Source organism: Aotus nancymaae, unplaced genomic scaffold, assembly GCF_030222135.1.
Source record: "Aotus nancymaae isolate 86718 unplaced genomic scaffold, 86718_ANA_hifiasm-v0.15.2.pri h1tg000033l, whole genome shotgun sequence".
Classification (NCBI taxonomy): Eukaryota; Metazoa; Chordata; class Mammalia; order Primates; family Aotidae; genus Aotus; species Aotus nancymaae.
In genome coordinates this window covers 17,924,739-17,944,148 of record NW_026988447.1, presented here as the reverse complement: position 1 = coordinate 17,944,148, position 19,410 = coordinate 17,924,739, and the positions used below count along the sequence as shown (strand labels likewise).

The 19,410-nt window shown below is 34.5% G+C and overlaps 1 protein-coding gene across 1 annotated transcript in view; it reads right to left on the bottom strand.

The window, feature by feature from the left end:
- IQCM (IQ motif containing M) overlaps nucleotides 1-19,410 on the bottom strand; it is a 421,233-nt gene that overhangs the window by 283,694 nt on the left and 118,129 nt on the right. The window contains 1 exon segment of the mRNA XM_064383724.1: nucleotides 2,459-2,574. Within this exon segment, the coding sequence (XP_064239794.1) occupies nucleotides 2,459-2,574 (116 nt within the window).

The following is a 19,410-nucleotide window of genomic DNA, read 5'->3' as shown; positions in this document are numbered from 1 at the left end:
ATGTCCGCTCAGAGACCTAGTTAGAAAGTCGGTGATTACAAAGACGACAGATGGATAAAAATATAATCAAGGGAAGAAAGCAGCCTAAAAAGGCAGAGAATACTCAAAATCAGAATGCCTCTCCCTCTACAGGGGATCGCAATTCCTCATCAGTAACGGAACAAGGCTTAATGGAGAACGAGTGTGTTCCAATAACAGAAGCAGGTTTCAAAATGTGGGTGATGAGAAACTTCTGTGAATTAAAAGAACTTGTTCTAACCCAATGCAAAGAAACTAAGAACCTTAAAAAAAGGTTTGACGAAATGCTAACGAGAATGGACAATTTAGAGAGGAATATAAGTGAATTGATGGAGCTGAAAAGCACAACACAAGAACTTCGCGAAGCATGCACAAGCTTAAATAGTCGAATTGATCAAGCAGAAGAAAGGATATCAGAAGTCGAGGACCAGCTCAGTGAAATGAAACGAGAAGACAAGATTGGAGAAAAAAGGATAAAAAGGAATGAGCAAAGTCTCCAGGAAATATGGGACTATGTGAAAAGACCTAATCTACGTTTGATAGGTGTACCTGAATATGATGAAGAGAATGAATCCAAGTTGGAAAATACTCTTCAGGATATCATTCAGGAAAACTTTCCCAACCTAGCAAGGCAAGGTAATATTCAACTCCAGGTAATACAGAGAACACCACAAAGATATTCTTCAAGAAGACCAACCCCAAGGCACATAATTGCCAGATTTATTAGGGTTGAAATGAAGGAGAAAATACTAAGGGCAGCCAGAGAGAAAGGTCAGGTTACCCACAAAGGGAAATCTATCAGACTCACAGCAGATCTGTCAGCAGAAACCCTACAAGCCAGAAAAGAGTGGGGACCAATATTTAACATCCTTAAAGAAAAGAACTTTCAACCCAGAATTTCCTATCCAGCCAAACTAAGCTTTATGAGCGAAGGAAAAATTAAATCTTTTGCGAACAAACAAGTACTTAGAGACTTCACCACCACCAGGCCTGCTTTACAAGAGCTTCTGAAAGAAGCACTATACATATAAAGGAACAACCAATATCAGCCTTTCCAAAAATATATCAAAAAGCAAAGAACATTAATACAATGAAAAATTTACATCAACTAATGGGCAAAACAGCCAGCTAGCATCAAACGCCAGTATTAAACTTATATATATTTTAATTGGATAAAAAGCCAAAACCCATCGGTATGCTGCATCCAGACCCATCTTACATGCAACAATACACAAAGACTCAGAGAGAAGGAGGAAGATTTACCAACCAGAGAGTACAAATAAACAAATAAACAAAAAGCAGGAGATGCAATTCTCGCCTCTGATAAAGTAGACTTTAAAGCAACAAAGATCAAAAGAGGCAAAGAAGGACATTACATAATGGCAAAAGGATCAATGTAACAAGAATAGCTAACGATTCTATAGATCAACGAGATAGAATAACAAGGATTCAGGACTTGAACTCAGACCCGGAACAAGTAAACTTAATAAACATTTATAGAACTCTCCACTTCAAATACACAAAACATACATTACCACCTCACACCTATTCCAAAAGTGACTATATAATTGGAAGTAAATCACTCCTCAGTAATCGCATAGCATTTCATAGGTTTAAATGAAATATTGGTTGACTGTTTGTTTGTTATCTTCTTCCCTTATTCCTTCCTGACTACATCATTAAGTATAATTATCAGTATACAAGAGATTTTCAATACCCATTACTAAATTGCATTCTAGCCTGGGCAAGAAAGCAATACTCCCATTCTCTCTCCCTCTTTCTTTTCCTTTTTCCTCCTCCCCATTCTCTCTCTCTCTTTCTCTTCCTTTTTCCTCCTCCCTATTCTCTCTCTCTCTCTTTAAAAAAAGAAAAGAAAAGAAAGAAATTGTAGCTAAAGATGTCTGAATAATTTGAGTTTCTTCTACTATTCACATGTATGTATTAGGACTTGCTTTAACAAATAGATTAATTTGAAGTACCAACTCTACTTTTAGATCACAGGTTGTCATGCCCTGGATTAGAGTCTTCATTCAGAAAACCATCAACATATGATCATAAAACTGCCCTTGGCTTTTTTAATCCATCCATTATCATGCCTTTAACAGATGTCTACATTCTCCCCTGACCTTCATTATGTTTTCTTGATAGTCTATGTACCATTACAAAAATAGTTGAGGTACTAACACATTTGGGGCAAACCATGTGATGATCACTTTGACTAATGCTTTTCAAATAAAAAAATGACATGCATATTGTGGGTTAGGGTGATCAGCACGATTTAAGCAAGACAAAAGAACAGAACTAAAGCATTGCTTCAGAAAAAAAAAATGTCAATGGAGAAGTATCTTAGGACTGAAATAGGTCCATAGTAAAATCCCAACCCAATAATTTACTGGAAAAGTGGTAATTCCACTCTACATATAGTTTTATAAATACTTACATTATAATAATCCCGAAATATTGATGATGATTGAGAGAAACTAACTCGACCAGAGTCACAAGCCAAACGGAAAGACGTTGTCAGCACAAATCCTCTCCAGTCATAGAACACTTTGTCTGTTACAAATATCAATGTAGATTAAACAATATTTATCCAGGAAAAGTACACACTGATTATATTGCTTAATGTTGCAAAGAGTAAAGCAAATCATCTTTATGGGCTCACTATTCTGTACTAAAATCACATCTTGTCATCTAATCGGAGAGAAATGAAGAAGTGATAGGACTGCATAGAGAGAGGCTTCAATTAATTGGCTCCTTCATAAGGTAAGGCTCTCATGTTTTTATTGCATAGTATGCCCATCAAAAAACTAATAGGTTCATTGTCTTCACTGTGTCCTCCTGAAGAACATCAACTTCTTTTTTTAAAGGAATCTTAAAGCAAAATCATATTTGTGAATAGCACTTATGAAAATAAAAGGAAAACCTCTCTGTGTTACATACTTTAAAAGAAAATTCAGTATTATTATAAGGCACAAGTTTTGAAATTGCCAAGTAAATTAAGTTATTAAAAGTGTTTAAGGTAAATAGATTGAAAGCACAAAAGGTGAGCCAGCATCACCCCATATTTCTTCTGTCTCATGACAGTTGGTACATAAGATTTCTACAGGAACCTTTTTTCTTTAATCATGGAAAGGAGATTTAGGATTTATTTGTCCATTTATTTCTCAGAGATATTAATCATTTAAAAAGAAGAAAATTCAGTTAAATCCTGTCATTGAATCCAGTGTTTAAGGTGAATAAGAAGGAGGATATTGAACATTTGAATCAAACTATTGTCATATTTCCAATTTGCCTTCATATCTATACATACACACACACACACACACACACACACAAGTGTATATATGGGTATAGGTGATAATGTGTATATATGTGTATATACGTGTGTGTGTATATATACATAGTCTTTCTTGAAACTTTCAATTTAATAAAGTCATCCATGGACTGCTTAGTTTTATATAAATTTATAGAAAACTCAAAAGTAAGAAATTCTCTCACTCCATTGCTTCAATTTATTTACAGGATCATAAAGTTGAGTGGTCTATGGGGAGGCAATGAAGTAATATAAAATAATGAAAAGGTAATGTTAGCTCAGAGACATCCTAATCAGTACATATACATTCTACCTCATTTTAATTTTATATCTATTTCTTCCATTTCAGTTGAGAGTCTGTGCTGTCTTTCAAAAAGGCAAAATCTCTAGAAGAGGCAACACAATCATATTTCAATCACAATTCAATGTGAATCTGTGAAATTCTTTAATGGAAGCAAATGCCAATAATGAGTAGAATCTTAGCATTTTAGTACCTAAGAAGAAGATAACAAGGGAAAGGCTATGCCCTTTATACTTTCATTTGGCAGCTTTATAAGGCCAAGGGAATATAAAAGAGTAGCATAAGAGTTATTAAGATGTGTACACCCTTACATTTCTTATAATGCCCTCTTAACTAATTCAAAGTATTCTCCAATTCATCAGCACTATTCCTGGCCTACCCACTCTTCTTAATGCACTACTACATACAGTAAGTGACATCTCATAAATATTTTATATAATTGTGCTTCTCTTTCCAATCTCCTTTTTGAATATATAAACTCTTCCAAGGCAAGGATTATACTTACTTGGAACTGCTCTGTGTTTCTGATTCATTAGCAATGTGAACAAGGTAGCTATGTAAACACTGGTGAATAAGAAGGAGGATATTGAACATTTCCAACATAAAGAAATGACAAATGTCTGAGATGATGAATATGTTAACTACTCTGATCTGATCACTATGAATTATATGTATAAAAACATCACTCTGTACCTCCATAAATGTGTAGAATTATTATGTGCCAATTTAAAAAATAAAATTAAATAAATAAAATTCCTCTGCAATTAAAAAATAATAATAATTGGTCTGAAGAGGTTAAATCTTATAGGCAAAGAGGATATCTTCTTGATCATTGAAGAGCACAACTCAATGTAAAACTAAAACCTATATAACTTATTTTCCCAGTAAACTCCAGAGCATTTTCAAATATTTTATCTTGTTTACTCACAAAACAGACTCACAGAGTTGAAAACACAATGCATTATTTTCTCCCAGTACATAGGTATCATTCTAGAAAATATAGCTATAACTTTTCTGCTTCAGGAAGCAATAAAGCCTCCACTAAAATCCTCAAGGTAATCATTCACACACTGATATATGCTAATCACTCCTCCTTAGAAGCCAGGCATAGAAGGTGACATGCAACAAATTCCAGTTTATTCCACAAAGTCGGTGGAAAGTTATAAGCTAATAGTTTGATGAAGACCAAAGTCATTAATCAGACTAAATCTTCACAAACCCTTCCTGGAGTCAACAATCTTCACAGATAATGCCACATAGAAATAAAAGCTCTGAATCCCAAGTGTGTGTGCGTGTGTGTGTGTGCACGCGTGCGTGCGCACGCACATGTGTGTACACATATGCACAAGAGCAGGCTGTATACTGATAAGTGGAGGAGAAATCTTATCAGTAATCCCAGTCATCAGTCAGCAGGACAGAACAAAGTATTGTAAACAAATCTGAGGAAAATGCAGTATTAAGATCAAGATTTAGAAAGAAACTAAAATAGTCACATCAGTTTAACAAGGAGTTAAAAAGTAGCAATCCTTGAATATAAAAAAAGATTGTTAAATAAGTACTCATATTGATACCTTTCTGACTTTGCATTTGTTCAGTATTTTAGACTATCATCAAAAAAATATTAATTCATATTAGTGTGCTGTCTTTCTGCATGTGTAATTTGCATATCTAGACTTAAAAGTCTTTCACTTGGTTTGTATGTGTCATAAAACTGAATAATGGTATGCCCCGTGTGTGTGTGTGTGTGTGTGTGTGCACGCACGCGCGCGCATGTGCGCACGTTCCTGGATTAGAACCAAATTTGGCATTGATTACAAGGCTAACCAAAAAAACTGTAAGAGTGAAAGGTCCCACAGAATTCAACTGAAATAAATACATGAAGGAAAAGAAAATCCTTAAAAATGGGTTTTTTTAATTCTGGTTTTTAGATATTTTTCACCAGACCATCTACCCTCACTTTCTAGCATCATCTTGATGTTTATAATGGTAATCATTTTTCAATTTTATTTTGTTTTTATTCAAATTTATGTAGTTAACAATTTGCCAATTATTTACAGAGGTGGGAGACATTTCCAAAACATAATAAGCAGTTGTTATTTTAGAGGCTTAAATTATACAAATGACTCACAGAAAATGGAAAAGATCATCTACCACAGGTGATAATGTCAGGGAATGAGAAAAGAAACAAGGGAAAGGAAAAGGGAGGAAAGAAAAGTTCTTAGGTAGTTAAGACGTTTCCTACAGCTATAATTTTTGTAGTGATAAATATTATCTTCATATCGTAAGTCAATACATTTGTTCAATTGACCTAGATTTCAGCAAAAGACCCAAAAGCAATAGCAGTTCAGAGTTTAAAAATACACTGTTTTAGTCAACTTAGAAACCATAGGCTCTTAAGAAACAGTATGTACATCTGCCTTCCACAGAGTAGAAGGAAGTTCAAATGAAAATGTATCTTTATTAGGATATGATGAAACCAAAGACATTACTGGGTTTAGTGGTCCTGTGTCCCTAGAGTCCCTTTTATGCCAAACTCATTCTGTTTCCCTTTTATCAATTCTCTTGTATCAATTAATTCTTTGAGTTAATTGCGCATGCAGTTTTAATCTGTAGGTAATTACAAACAATTAATAGGAGACAGAATTAGCAGTTCTTAGTTTGATTATCTATATAATTAAAAGGGGTGGTAAACTAGAGTTGACAAATAGCATCTTAATCATTTGAATAATCAAACCGCAGAAGGCTGCTTGGGTGGCTGAATTCCATCTGTTACATTAGTTTAAATTTTAGAATTAATGACTGAAATGTCCATTAAATCAATTCATATGTGTTGAAAATATAGTATAAAATTAACAACGCATATATTCTAAAATTAAACTACCTTCTTTTCTTTGCTTATAATAAGCCATTTCAAAAAGGATTCAATAAAAACAAAGATTTGTAGGGGAGTAAAAGTAATATATTTTCCTCATTGGAAGTTCATGGAGGTAACATCCCTATATCAAAGACTGATTAACAACAGAAAAGTATAAGAAGCTTATTTATCAAAGTTTTGTGTAACATGGGAGGCTTCAGAAAGGAAGACCCAAAGACTCAGGGAAAATTTTTTTTATGAAGAATGGACAGTCATGTAGAAGTATGATTGGACAAAAATGGGGTATGACCTTATAGTAAACTAGGGGAACCTCAGCAAGGCCTATTTCTTCAGATTCTTCTTGGCTTCTAGGCATGAGGCAGGACATTTGTCACAAAAGAGTCTTCAGGAGGGAAGGGAGGAAGTCAAGGGGTGAATTTCCTGGGTTTTATGGCTTGCTTTGGAGGAGAGGAATTCTAGTTTCTATGTCCAGCTTCTAGGGAGAAAAATTCATAGAGGGCTTCCTGATTCTACTGTCCTCCCAATCCTTGCAGCCCAAAATACTCAGCATGACAAAGCATCACATTTTTGGGGTATCATGTTCTGAGTCCTGAAAGATTGGAGAGACTAAATTATGTATATCTAGTGAATGCCAGTTAATAATCATGGATACCAATTTATTTTATAACATTTATAAGATATATGGATAGTTCTTTTCGTAGTATGTTCTATTTAATACTTTGTGTTTAACACTTCATGTGTTAATACTGAGTGTGGACTTGATTGGATTGAAGGATACAAAGTATTGATGTTGGGTATGTCTGTGAGGGTGTTGCCAAAAAAGATTAGCATTTAAGTCAGTGGAATGAGAAAGGCAGACCTACCTTTAACCTGAGTGGGTACAATCTAATCAGCTGCCAGTGCAGCTAGAATATAAGCAGGCAAAAAAGTATCAAAAGAGAGACTGGCTTAGCCTCCTGGCCTACATCTTTCTGCCATGCTGGATGCTTCCTGCCCTGGAACATCAGACTCCAAGTTCTTCAGTTTTGGAAGTTGGATTGGCTCTCCTTGCTCCTCAGCCTGCAGATGCCCTATTGTGGGACCTTTGTGGGATATTGTGATCGTGTAAGTTAATACTTAATAAACTCATATATATTTATGAGTATATATATTCCATTAGTTCTGTCCCTCTAGAGAACTATGACTAATACATATGCTGAGACAGCAAATAAGATATACTTCTAATCCTTTTTCGGTTATCTGATGGGACCAGAGGTTTGTAGATAGAGAGCAAATAATAAGAAACAAAGAAGCTTAAGGTGGGTTAGAAAATGTATGGGAACTTAATTCTGATTAGAAAAGAATGTGATATAGAACAGTAGCATCACTGTTGGATAACATCTTTCTGAATTGCCAAGTACTTGTATTCGAACAAGTTTGGTAGATACTTTGAAGCTAATAGTGGATAACAAATGTTAAAAAAAATGACTTCTGGTTCAATATGGTTTGTTACCTTCATCTGTGAGGTAGCCCCTTTACAACCTGACTGAAACACTATAATGATAAAGGAGAAGATGAAAATCTCAAGGTTACAAAAAATAAATCTAAGTATTTACCAATTTGCAATTGAGAAGAAAATTTAATTAGGATAATGGAAGAGAATTGAGGAAAGCAATCAGTGACTTTTACATAATAATATACTCACCCCATCCTAATCTGAAAGATGGTAGAAAGATGCTTAATAAATTCCAAGGAAAAAAATACAGAAAAAAAAAAAGAACAAAAAATGTTTCTCTACAATGTAGGTGCTGCTTTCAAATAACTGATTCCCTTTTCTTACCTTGATCTACCCCAATCCACTTAGACACTACAGCTCCAAGACAACAACTAGGAAAGAAAGTAGCCCTGGTTCTAGCAGCAGTGTTTGATACAGTCTGATTGTAAGGAAAGAGTTCTGTGCAGAGGCCGGGGCTGACAGGTATTAATAACAATGCATAATGGAGATTGTAATTTTTCATGAGCTAAATAGCTAAAAATAATAATGAAGTGTGGAATAGGAAAATCTCCACCTCAGCTGAACTCAATTGTTCAAGACAAATGTCTCTGCAAGTTACTGGGAATTAGGTAGAGAACCAGGCATTGACACCCGATCATCAACTATAGAACTAGATTTTTCTCATCCCTGAGAAAAATCCAAACGTTCTTTCTATTTGTAATCACTCACTGCATAGATCAATTTCTCCTTATCTGGGACAAAGTAAATAAACTAGGGCCTACATTAATCATCGTAATGCTTGTTAACACTTATTGAAGGCTCAAATTACTAAACAATTTACACACATTACCTGAACTATGCTGCAGAATAACACTATGAGGCAGATGTTCCATTTGACAGAAGAGAAAACACATTAAGTCACTTGCTCAAGTTCAGATAGCGGGTAAGAGGCTGTATGAGCCCAGGTCTATCTTGAAGCTTACCTGTGACTCTGACACAAGGGAAAAGGCCTTTGTAGTAGACCAGTCAGAAAGATACCCATGTCCTAATCCCTGGAACCTATAAATGTTAGCTTACATGGCAAAAGAGACTTTGTAACTGTGATTAAATTAACGATTCTGAAATGGGAAGGGAGATTATCCAGGACTGTCCTGGTGGGCCCCAAATGGAATCACAAGTGTCATTACAAGAGAGTCAGAGGGAGACTTTACTACAAAAGAGGAGATGTAATGAGGCAGAAAATAGAATAGAGTGATGTGAAAAAAGGGATCATGAGCCAAGGAATGCAGGTAGCCTTCACAAACTGGAAAAGGCACAGAAACAGATTCTTCCCTAGGGTCTCTGGAAAGAACTAGTCCTGAAGACACCTTGACGTAATTCAGTGAAATTCATTTCAAATTTATAGCCTCTACAAATATAAGAAAAAATTGAGGATTGTTTCAAGTTATCAGGTTTGCAGTAATTTGTTACAGCAGCCAAAGTGAAACTAACACAGTCTACAATTCTAAAAATTCAGTAAAAGTGTTTAAGTCTAAAAATATTCAGCTAGACCCAGGGGAAAATTTTAGAAAATTGCTTGGCAGTCTCATTATATTATAATAAGCCAACTCTTTTAAATAGAAGCCAAAACAATGGAAAAAAACTAAGAGTTTAATAATAATAATTGTAAATCAAATAAAAATGACAATTAGCATTTTTAAAAGGCAAGAAATACAAAGAAACAAAAATGTAATGGCGGAATAAAAATGTACTTCAGAGTTAGTAAAGTATAAGTGACAGCACAGAATATCTAATGACTGGATTTGGCAAGCACTCCTAGAATGCAAAAGAAAAGCATCCAAAGATGAGAATTATGAGAAAGAAGATTATAGATTAAGAGCACAAAAAACAAATATCCATCAAAGGAACTATACACATTACCGAAAATGAAACTAGAATAATCAGAAATGAAGAAAACATACTATGTAATGATTTTCTGAGCTAAACAAAAGATTTGAATCATCTGACTATTGGAGTTCATTGCATTTTGGGAAAACTTTATTAAGAGACTTGTATACAAGTATATTCTGCAAAATTACAGGAGTAAAGAAAATCTACAAATGTATAAACTCCAGCTTATTCTCAAATTTATTCTGTGAAACAGCAAAACAGCAAAATAATCAACAAATAATATACCGCCAACAGAATTTTCAGGAAAGTGAAAAGTTAAATAAATTTTGTAATAAAATTGTCTTCAATGTATAAAGGTCAGAAAAAAAAATCATTCTCAAATACACCAAGGCTCTGAAAATCTGCTCAGAAAACACTTAACTGAAGACCAAGGCATGAATCAATACAAGAATTTAGAAACCACAGTATAAGAAAACCAGTTATTCCCCTCACCAATAAACGCACTTCTCATAGGATCAGGGGTAGTTACATGGATTCCATAGCTTGGTCTTAAAGTGTGGTCCTGCCTGGCTTTACCTCACAGTTTCTATTCTGCATATTCTACTTTTTCAGGAACCAAACCATTTTTTCCCCTAGGGTATAAACTTGAACTCACTCATGGTTCAAATGAAATGAGCTTTCAAATTGAATCCTGTTTTATTATTATCCAAAGAAACAATAACCAGTTTGTTCTGCTATGCACTTACAAAGACTAAACATTTTATTTGGTTTGGAACATGTACCCAGAGACCCAATATAATGGCGATTTTTATTTTCTCACAACTTAAATATGAGTTTTCTCCTTTTTAGCAACTCAAACTGAATCACCTGAATCATGACCTTGCCCTTCACAAAGCTCTTCATTATATCATAGGAACAGCCTCTGGGTGTTCCTATAAAGCTGGGTGACTTAACTAAGAGGAAAAAAAATTAACAGCAATTGTCTTTGGGTAGCAGAATACTATATAACTGTCATGATAACGTTCTGTCTTTTCCAAATGTTTTGCAATTAATCATAACTAATTGCAATTTTAGAGAAAACACATTAAAAATAAGTCTATATAACTAGGTAAAAATAGGCAAAAATTATGTTAAAATTATGACAAAAGCAAGGTATGGAGAAAGCAACACAAACTTTAGAAATATTTGCCTCTAAGGAGGCATTAGATTGAGACTAAATTTCACTCTTTCTAAAGATAACATTTTGTATTTGCAAAGGAGAAAATACAATTTGTTTAAACTTCCTTATTAAAGATATATACAAAAAGGAATGTTTCCTTTAAATATGCCCTCAATGGCACCTTTCGGGGGGTGGGTGTGGTGGGGGGGGCAAAGGGTGTGAACCACAATATCTTTAGATAACAGTCAAAACTCATATTACCTTCCCAGGAAGGGAGAGACACAGCCTGTTGTGTCATAGTAGCTTTAGAAAACTTTGGTCTTAGGCTTACGAAGGGAAGACTCTTTAATAAGAAAATCAGGGGTCCTGACGCCAAGTCTATCAGAGATTTACTTCTGCAATGTAGGGGCTACTATCTGATTTTGTAATTTGAAAAAGCCTCTTGGATGGCAGCACACTTGTCATCTTTGTCAGGAAGCACCCTGCAAAATGTAGCTGTTGCGGGCAATGGGCTGCAAACACCAGCAAGATGGGGACTGTGCCCCAGGTACTGTTTTGCTGCCTGCATAACCACAGTTCCTGGAACAGGATATGCACTAATTTTGTAGTACAAATGATTGTTATGGTGAACTACATGATACATACTTTACAGATAACAGTGAAGTATAGGTTTCTAAGCAAGAAAGACAGAGGTCCTGGGGAAAAGTGGACACTGAGTGATCATTTAAGAGTGATCATTAAGCATTTTCTTAGTGGTCTACCTGAAAAGGAAGCAACAATTAAGTAGTTTTTTGTTCCTCTCACTTAATTCAATTTTTTTACAAAAATAATTATTCCAAGTTTATTACATATTGATGTATGAATCATATGTACCTTACCTATTTTAGTCAAGGCTTTGATGCCTGAACTCGTATATCCCTGATGAAAATGAAAATTTAAAAAGACTTTTAGAAAGTAATTGTCAGTAATAAAAGTCTTTTAAAAGTTCACAATTTTTGTAATACCAATTTCTAAGAGAAATTATCTCAAATATGACTAAAGATTAACAAAATTGTTTATTATAGCATTATTTATAATAATTATGCAGAAAACACTTAATATAGCAAACTTGAGACTGCTGTTCTTAGTAAGATCTGCTTGTAAAATTAATCTTTGGTTGATATGTTAGAACTCAGCAGGTAAACAATTCCTGATATGAAACTTTCCATAAATTATAAGGGTGTCTGACTATATCCAGACCAATTGTGCAAGCAATATGGTTTTTGCTGAATATCTGCTTTCCTTCCAGAAATCTGGAATGTTGATACATGCTTGGCAGAGTATGCCTATGTGACTAGGCTCCAATACAAATCTTGGATACTAAGTTTTTAACAAGCGTCTCAGGTATATAACACTTCACACATGTTGTCATGATTTGTTGCTGGAGAAATTAAGGGCATCCTTTGTGATTATACTGGGATAGGACTACTGGAGTCTTGCTTCTGGTTTCCTGTGAATTTCATTCCTATACCTCTTTCCTTTGCTGATTTTACTTTGTAATTTTTCACTGTAATATATCTTAGCCATGACTACAACCATAGGCTAAGTACTCTGAGACCCTCTAATGAATCACCAAACTTGGGGTGGTCTTTGTGGTTCCAATACAAAAATAAAATAGGAAATAATATAAATGTCCAGAAATGGGAGACTAGGTAAGCACATTTTACTATATCATGCATTGAATTATTCCTCAACAATAAAAGTTATGCTTATGAAGTATTTTATATTATAACTGTACTGTAAGAAAAAATCTCATATACATTGTGCTTTTAATTATAGGCCAAAAAAAAAAAATCCATAAACAAAAAGACCAGATGAAATTGTGCCAAAATGTTAAAAGTAATAGATTTTGGTTTGATCAATTTTTTTTCTGTATTCTATTATCTTATTTCTAAGTGGGTTGATTGTAGAGTTCATGCAACCTTAAATACCTTACATACAGCCACCTCTTAAGGAAAGTTACTCCAATTGTTTCTTTCTCCATATCAATTGCCATTGTACTTAAACTATGGTTTCACTGTGAAACTAGACTTGCCACTGAGCTTTGGAGGACAAGATTAGGAAGCAGTCTGTGAGTCTGAGGCAAACACATATGAGTTGGACATGAGTGATTAGGCATATTGGATGTATTTGGCTCAAACTCTGCCCAGTTTGGTTTCTACACCACATAGAAATAATCTGATACAATCAAATCTTATATGTTAAGAGTTTAAAAGCTAGGTGAATGAACAGAAGCAGGCTATGTTAGCAGAGTGGTGAACCAACCTCACCAGTTCTCTCTAAAGCTGGTTGATAATCCCAGCATTGGGAAATCTAGAACCAAGAATGACTGGGATGAGGGGATGACTTTCCATAATACCTTCACCTATAAGCTCCATCACTAAAGAAAATTTCTACAGGTTTTATTAAAAAAAACAGACCTGAACATTTGGCTTTCCAGAATTTCTATAATGAAGAGGTATTTGATTAGTAATGTGAAACAATGATTGAGCTTTAGAAAATAAAAACTATCTACAAAATGTGTAGTCATAAATCTTTGGTATTTTATTTATTCACATATTATGCTTGAGCTAGAATTGTTGTGCAAATTTTAAGCAAATTCAATGAGCTGGCCCTTTTAGGAAACAAAAATAAGAATCTAATTCCTTAAGAAAGATTATTAATTTTGTTATTTCCATCTGTTTTTGATGACTGGCTTGTCAGAAGATTGAAGATCACTAATGTAACATTATCTTTACTGAAAGCTCATTAGAGTGATACATTCAAAAGAGAAAAGAAAGATCTTAGTGACAAAAACAAAGGGATAATTACAGAACATAGCCCTGCTTATGTCTATATGTTCATTCCAAATTCACTCTATTCTTTGCTACTCTCCTAGTCAGGGCTGGGAGGGAACTAGCTTGTCACCTTACAAGGTATGAACTGTATATGACTGGTGGGAACTTCACTAAATTGTAGGCATAGTAGTGTGGAGAATTAAATTAAAAATCTGTGTTAGTACTAAGAGGCTCACAAAGTCCAAGTGATAAAGCTAAAGCAAAAGATAAAGATAAAGCAAATATCACACATAAATATAAGAAACAAGAATAGTGAAATGACCTAAGGCAAAGACTTTCTATTATTGCAATCAATCTTTACAATTATTGGATGTATGGATTAGCCAATTTGTACTTATCCTTTTCAGTCCTTTCATCAGATAGAAAGCAAAATGAAACACAAATCATTATTTCTACTTGTTATAAATAAAAGCGAAAGACTAAGTCTTGAGAGAAGAAAGAAATTTCTGAATATTAATGCTTTAGATGTTATCTATGAAGCTCAGATAGCCACATGAATTCTGTTTCCATTATTACTAGTAATTGAAAATTGACAGTACTAATAAAATATTCCACAGATGCTCTGTCTTTTCCCTCCTACACACCAACAGATCAAATTCAACAAAATTTGGTTCTTTTGAGAAACATAATATGTATTACTTTCATAGAAATTTTAAGAATAATTAAAGACAAAATTAAGTTTATTTTTCAATATTTTTCAGTCTACCTTACTGGTCTTACTACTATGTCCATATTTGAAACTTTCCTCCAGTTTAATACTCTTTCTACTCCCTTAAACTAAAATAACATAGACACCCATTTCTACACTGTTGCCTATGCCATGGTCCCCCCAATAACCCATCCTCACTGATCTCTACCTTCCCAAATTATGGGCAACTTTCAAGGTCAAGCTTTAACACCATTATTTTTTTTTCTTTCCATTCATGAGGGTACATTTGAATTCAAAGGAACGTTGTCCATGTCTATGTGCTGAATGGTATTGCCTAGGTTTTCTTCTAGGGCTTTTATGGCTTTAGATCTTACATTTAAGTCTTTAATTCATCTTGAGTTAATTTTTGTATAAGATGTAAGGAAGGGGTCCAGGTTCAGTTTTCTGCATATGGCTAGCCAGTTTTCCCAACAGCATTTATTAAACAGGGAATCCTTTTCCCATTGCTTGTTTTTGTCATGTTTGTCAAAGATCAGATGGTTGTAGATGTGTGGTGTTATTTCTGAAGCCTCTGTTATATTCCATTGGTCTATATATCTGTTTAGGTACCAGTACCATGCTGTTTTGGTTGCTGTAGCCTTGTAGTATAGTTTGAAGTAAGCTAGTGTGATGCTTCCACCTTTGTTCTTTTTGCTTAGGATTGTCTTGGCTATGTGGGCTCTTTTTTGGTTCCATATGAAATTTAAAGTAGTTTTTTCTAATTCTGTGAGGAAAGTCAATGGTAGCTTGATGGGGATAGCACTGATTCTATAAATTACTTTGAGCAATATGGCCATTTTCACAATATTCATTCTTACTATCCACGAGCATGTAATGTTTTTCCATTTTTTTGTATCCTCTCTTATCTCCCTGAGCAGTAGTTTGTAGTTCTCCTTGAAGAGGTCTTTGACATCCTTTGTAAGTTGTATTCCTAGGTATTTTATTCTCTTTGTAGCAATTGTGAGTGGGAGTTCATTGATGATTTGGTTCTCTGTCTATTATTGATTACAGGAATGCTTGTGATTTTTGCACATTGATTTTGTATGCTGAGACTTTGCTGAAGTTGCTCATTAGCTTAAGAAGATTTTGGGCTGTGACAATGGGGTTTTCTAATTATAAAATCATGTCATCTGCAGAGACAATTTGACTGCCTGTCTTCTTATTTGAATACCCTTTATTTCTTTATTTTGCCTGATTGCCCTGGCCAGAACTTCCAATAATATGTTGAATAGGAGTGGTAAGAGAGGGCATCCTTGTCTTGTGCTAGTTTTCAATGGGAATGCTTCCAGTTTTTGCCCATTCAGCATGATATTGGCTATGGGTTTGTCGTAAATAGCTCTTATTATTTTGAGATATGTTTTGTCAATACCTAGTTTATTGAGAGTTTTTAGCATGAGGGGTGTTGAATTTTCTCAAAGGCTTTTTCTGCATATCTTGAGATAGACTTCATGACTAAACTACCAAAAGCAATGGCAACAAAAGCCTAAAGTGACAAATGGGATTTAATTAAACTAAAGAGCTTCTGCATAGCAAAAGAAACTATCATCAGAGTGAACACACAACCAACAGAATGGGAGCAAATTTTTGCAATCTATCCATCCAACAAAAGGCTAATATCCAGAATCTACAAAGAACTTAAACAAATTTACAGGAAACAAACAAACAACCCCATCAAAAAGTGGGCAAAGGATATGAACTGACACTTCTCAAAAGAAGACATTTATGAAGCCAACAAATGTATGAAAAAAAAGGCTTATCTTCACTGGTACATTAGAGAAATGCAAATTAAAACCACAATGAGATACTATCTCATGCCAGTTAGAATGGTAATCATTAAAAAGTCAGGAAACAACAGATGCTGAAGACGATGTCAAGAAATAGGAAGGCTTTTATACTATTGGTGAGAGTGTGAATTAGTTCCACCATTGTGGAAGACAGTACAGCAATTCCTCAAGGATCTAGCACTAGAAATGCCATTTGACCCAGCAATCCCATTACTGGGTATACGCCCAAAGGATTATAAACCATTCTACTATAAAGACACATGCACATGTATGCTTACGGTAGCACTGTTCACAATAGCAAAGACTTGGAACAAACCCAAATGCCCATCAATGATAGACTGGATAAAGAAAATGTGGCACATATACACCATGGAATACTAAGCATACATAAAAAATGAATTCATGTCCTTTGCAGGGACATGGATGAAACTGGAAACCATCATTCTCAGCAAACTAAGACAAGAACAGAAAACCAAACACCGCATAATTCTCATTCGTAAATGGAAGTTGAACAATGAGAACACATGGACACAGGGAGGGGAACATCACACAATAGGGCTTGCTGGGTGGTGGGGTGCTAGGGGAGGGATAGCATCAGAAGAAATACCTAATGTAGATGATGGGTTGATGAGTGCAGCAAACTACCATGGCACATGTATACCTATGTAACAAACCTGCACATTCTGCACATGTACCCTAGAACTTAAAGTATAATAACTATCAAGAAAAAAAAGGAACATGACTACATGATAACAAAGATAACCCTGAATCCACTCTAATTATTAAAAAGTTAAATAATTCTCAGCTTTATACTTTTCTTTTTTTCTGAGACAGAATCACACTCTGTCACCCAGACTGGAGTGCTGTGGCATGATCTCGGCTTACTGGCACCTCCGCCTCCTGGGTTCAAGCAATTCTCCTGCCTCAGCCTCCTGAGTAGCTGGAATTATAGGTAGTCACCACCATGCACACCTAGTTTTTATATTTTTAGTAGAGATGGGGTTTCATCATGCTGGCCAAACTGCTCTCAAATCCCCAACCTCAAGTGATTCACCCACATCCCAAAGTGAGCTTTTTCTTTTCAGTATTTAGAAAAATATATCTTGCAATCACTTCACTGATCCTGTTTTGCTAACATGAATGATCATGGAGAATGAGAACTACTAGTCTCCACCACTGGGACAGAACACACCCATTGCCTTGTAGATTCTTGTATTGTAACTCAGCCAGAAGACTGTAAATTCTTTATAAGGCATGGATGATATCTAAAATTAATTTGTATTCCTGTACATATAGCACAGTATTTTGTATGGTCACGTTTCGAAAAATGAACAAAAAGCCTTTAGTCAACACTTCTTTGCCTTTAAAACTCAGATGACATTTTTACTTTCAATCTGTATACTTATAACAAAAGTCTTTATCCTTTTAAAAAATGGAAGCAAAAGAAATGTAACAACTCCATCTGCATTTGAATGAAGCCTCTATCAAATATAATGAAACATGGATATTTGAACAATTACTGTATATTAGTTCATATTAATAAGTTGTTAATTTTAGGTGATCTATTTTGATTGTGCTTTAAGAAGAGATTCTTCATCTTTTATAATACAAGCCGAAAAATATTTATGTATGGATATCAAAGACTCTGCCTTACCTAATCCAAGCTGAGAAGTGAATTGGATGGGTGAATAGATAAAATAATACTGACCATGAAATCATAATTGCTGGAGCTGGGTAACGAATATTTGTGGATTTATTATCCTTGTTTCTTTACTTTTGTATATTTAGATTTTCCATAATAAAATGTTTTTTGACTTTATTCCAAAATGCACAAACTTTTCCAATGCCAAAAAATGTTTGAATTAAACATCTATTCATGAGGAAAAGAGATCAGACTCCCGGCAAAACATGAATAACAATACTTTTCCAACAAAGTGTGGCTTTAAAAAAGAAAGAATGGAATTGCATTATAAAGTATGAGGAGGCACATCTCAGCAATCTCCCAAGCAACTCTCCAGGTCCTCACAGGGTGACTGTTGAAAATATTGTAAACTCCTAGGTCAAAACTATTCTCAGAGCAAAGCATCAGAAATGTGTTTACCTGCTTATTAGCTATCTTCTCAAATAGAAGGTAAGCACTACTAGGTCAACATCTTTACTTTGTTCTCCAGTATCTTTCCAGCAGCAAGCAGTGCATCTAGCCCAGAAAGCAGGTACTCAATATACATTTGTCAATTATTTCTATGTATAAAATATACCCTCTCCTGACTACTGCAAAGAGGTCATAAAGTATTATGAATATTAAGCTATTAGAATTAAAATTCATTTCAAAGTTTTCAATTTTAATTATGTATGTATGCTCCTTTCTGAAAACAGTTTATCAGCAACTTTTCTATTTTGCATATTAAAAATTTACAAATAACATCTGCATGCCTCTTCCCATGTTAGCCTCATGTCCACTGACAAATAGATAAAAACAAGAATTACTTCTCCAGTCCTAGAAAAGAAAAAACTGAAGCTCAGAACATATTAATAATCTGATGAGATTCCAACTCTGTTATTTGACTCATAGTTCATTATTCTATTAATAGAACTACGTGTATACTTTTTTTAAATAGGGCACATCAATTAATCAAGCATTTCCTGTATCATTAATTATAGTAGAAGAAATAGATCCTGATAGGTTGAACTCAGGTCCACAGGATAAGAGATTTTTAAAATCAAATGCATTAAACCAACTTTTGGGTACAATATTAAGAAATACCACTTAAAAATCTTAAAGTACATAGAATTCTATGTTTACTTTAGACATAGAAAGCCATAAAAGAAGATCTTTCCTACTATAACAATGAGAACAAACCAGACAGTCTACAAAATAAGGGTTTCTTTTTTTAGCTAGAGTGCTCTGGTCACAAGGCAATCTAATGAACTGCAATACAAAGTTGACAAACTCCTCCACAGAGACAGAACACAAAACTATATTACCTTGGGCAGACCAAAGAGGAAGAGATGGCCACCACAGAAGCAGG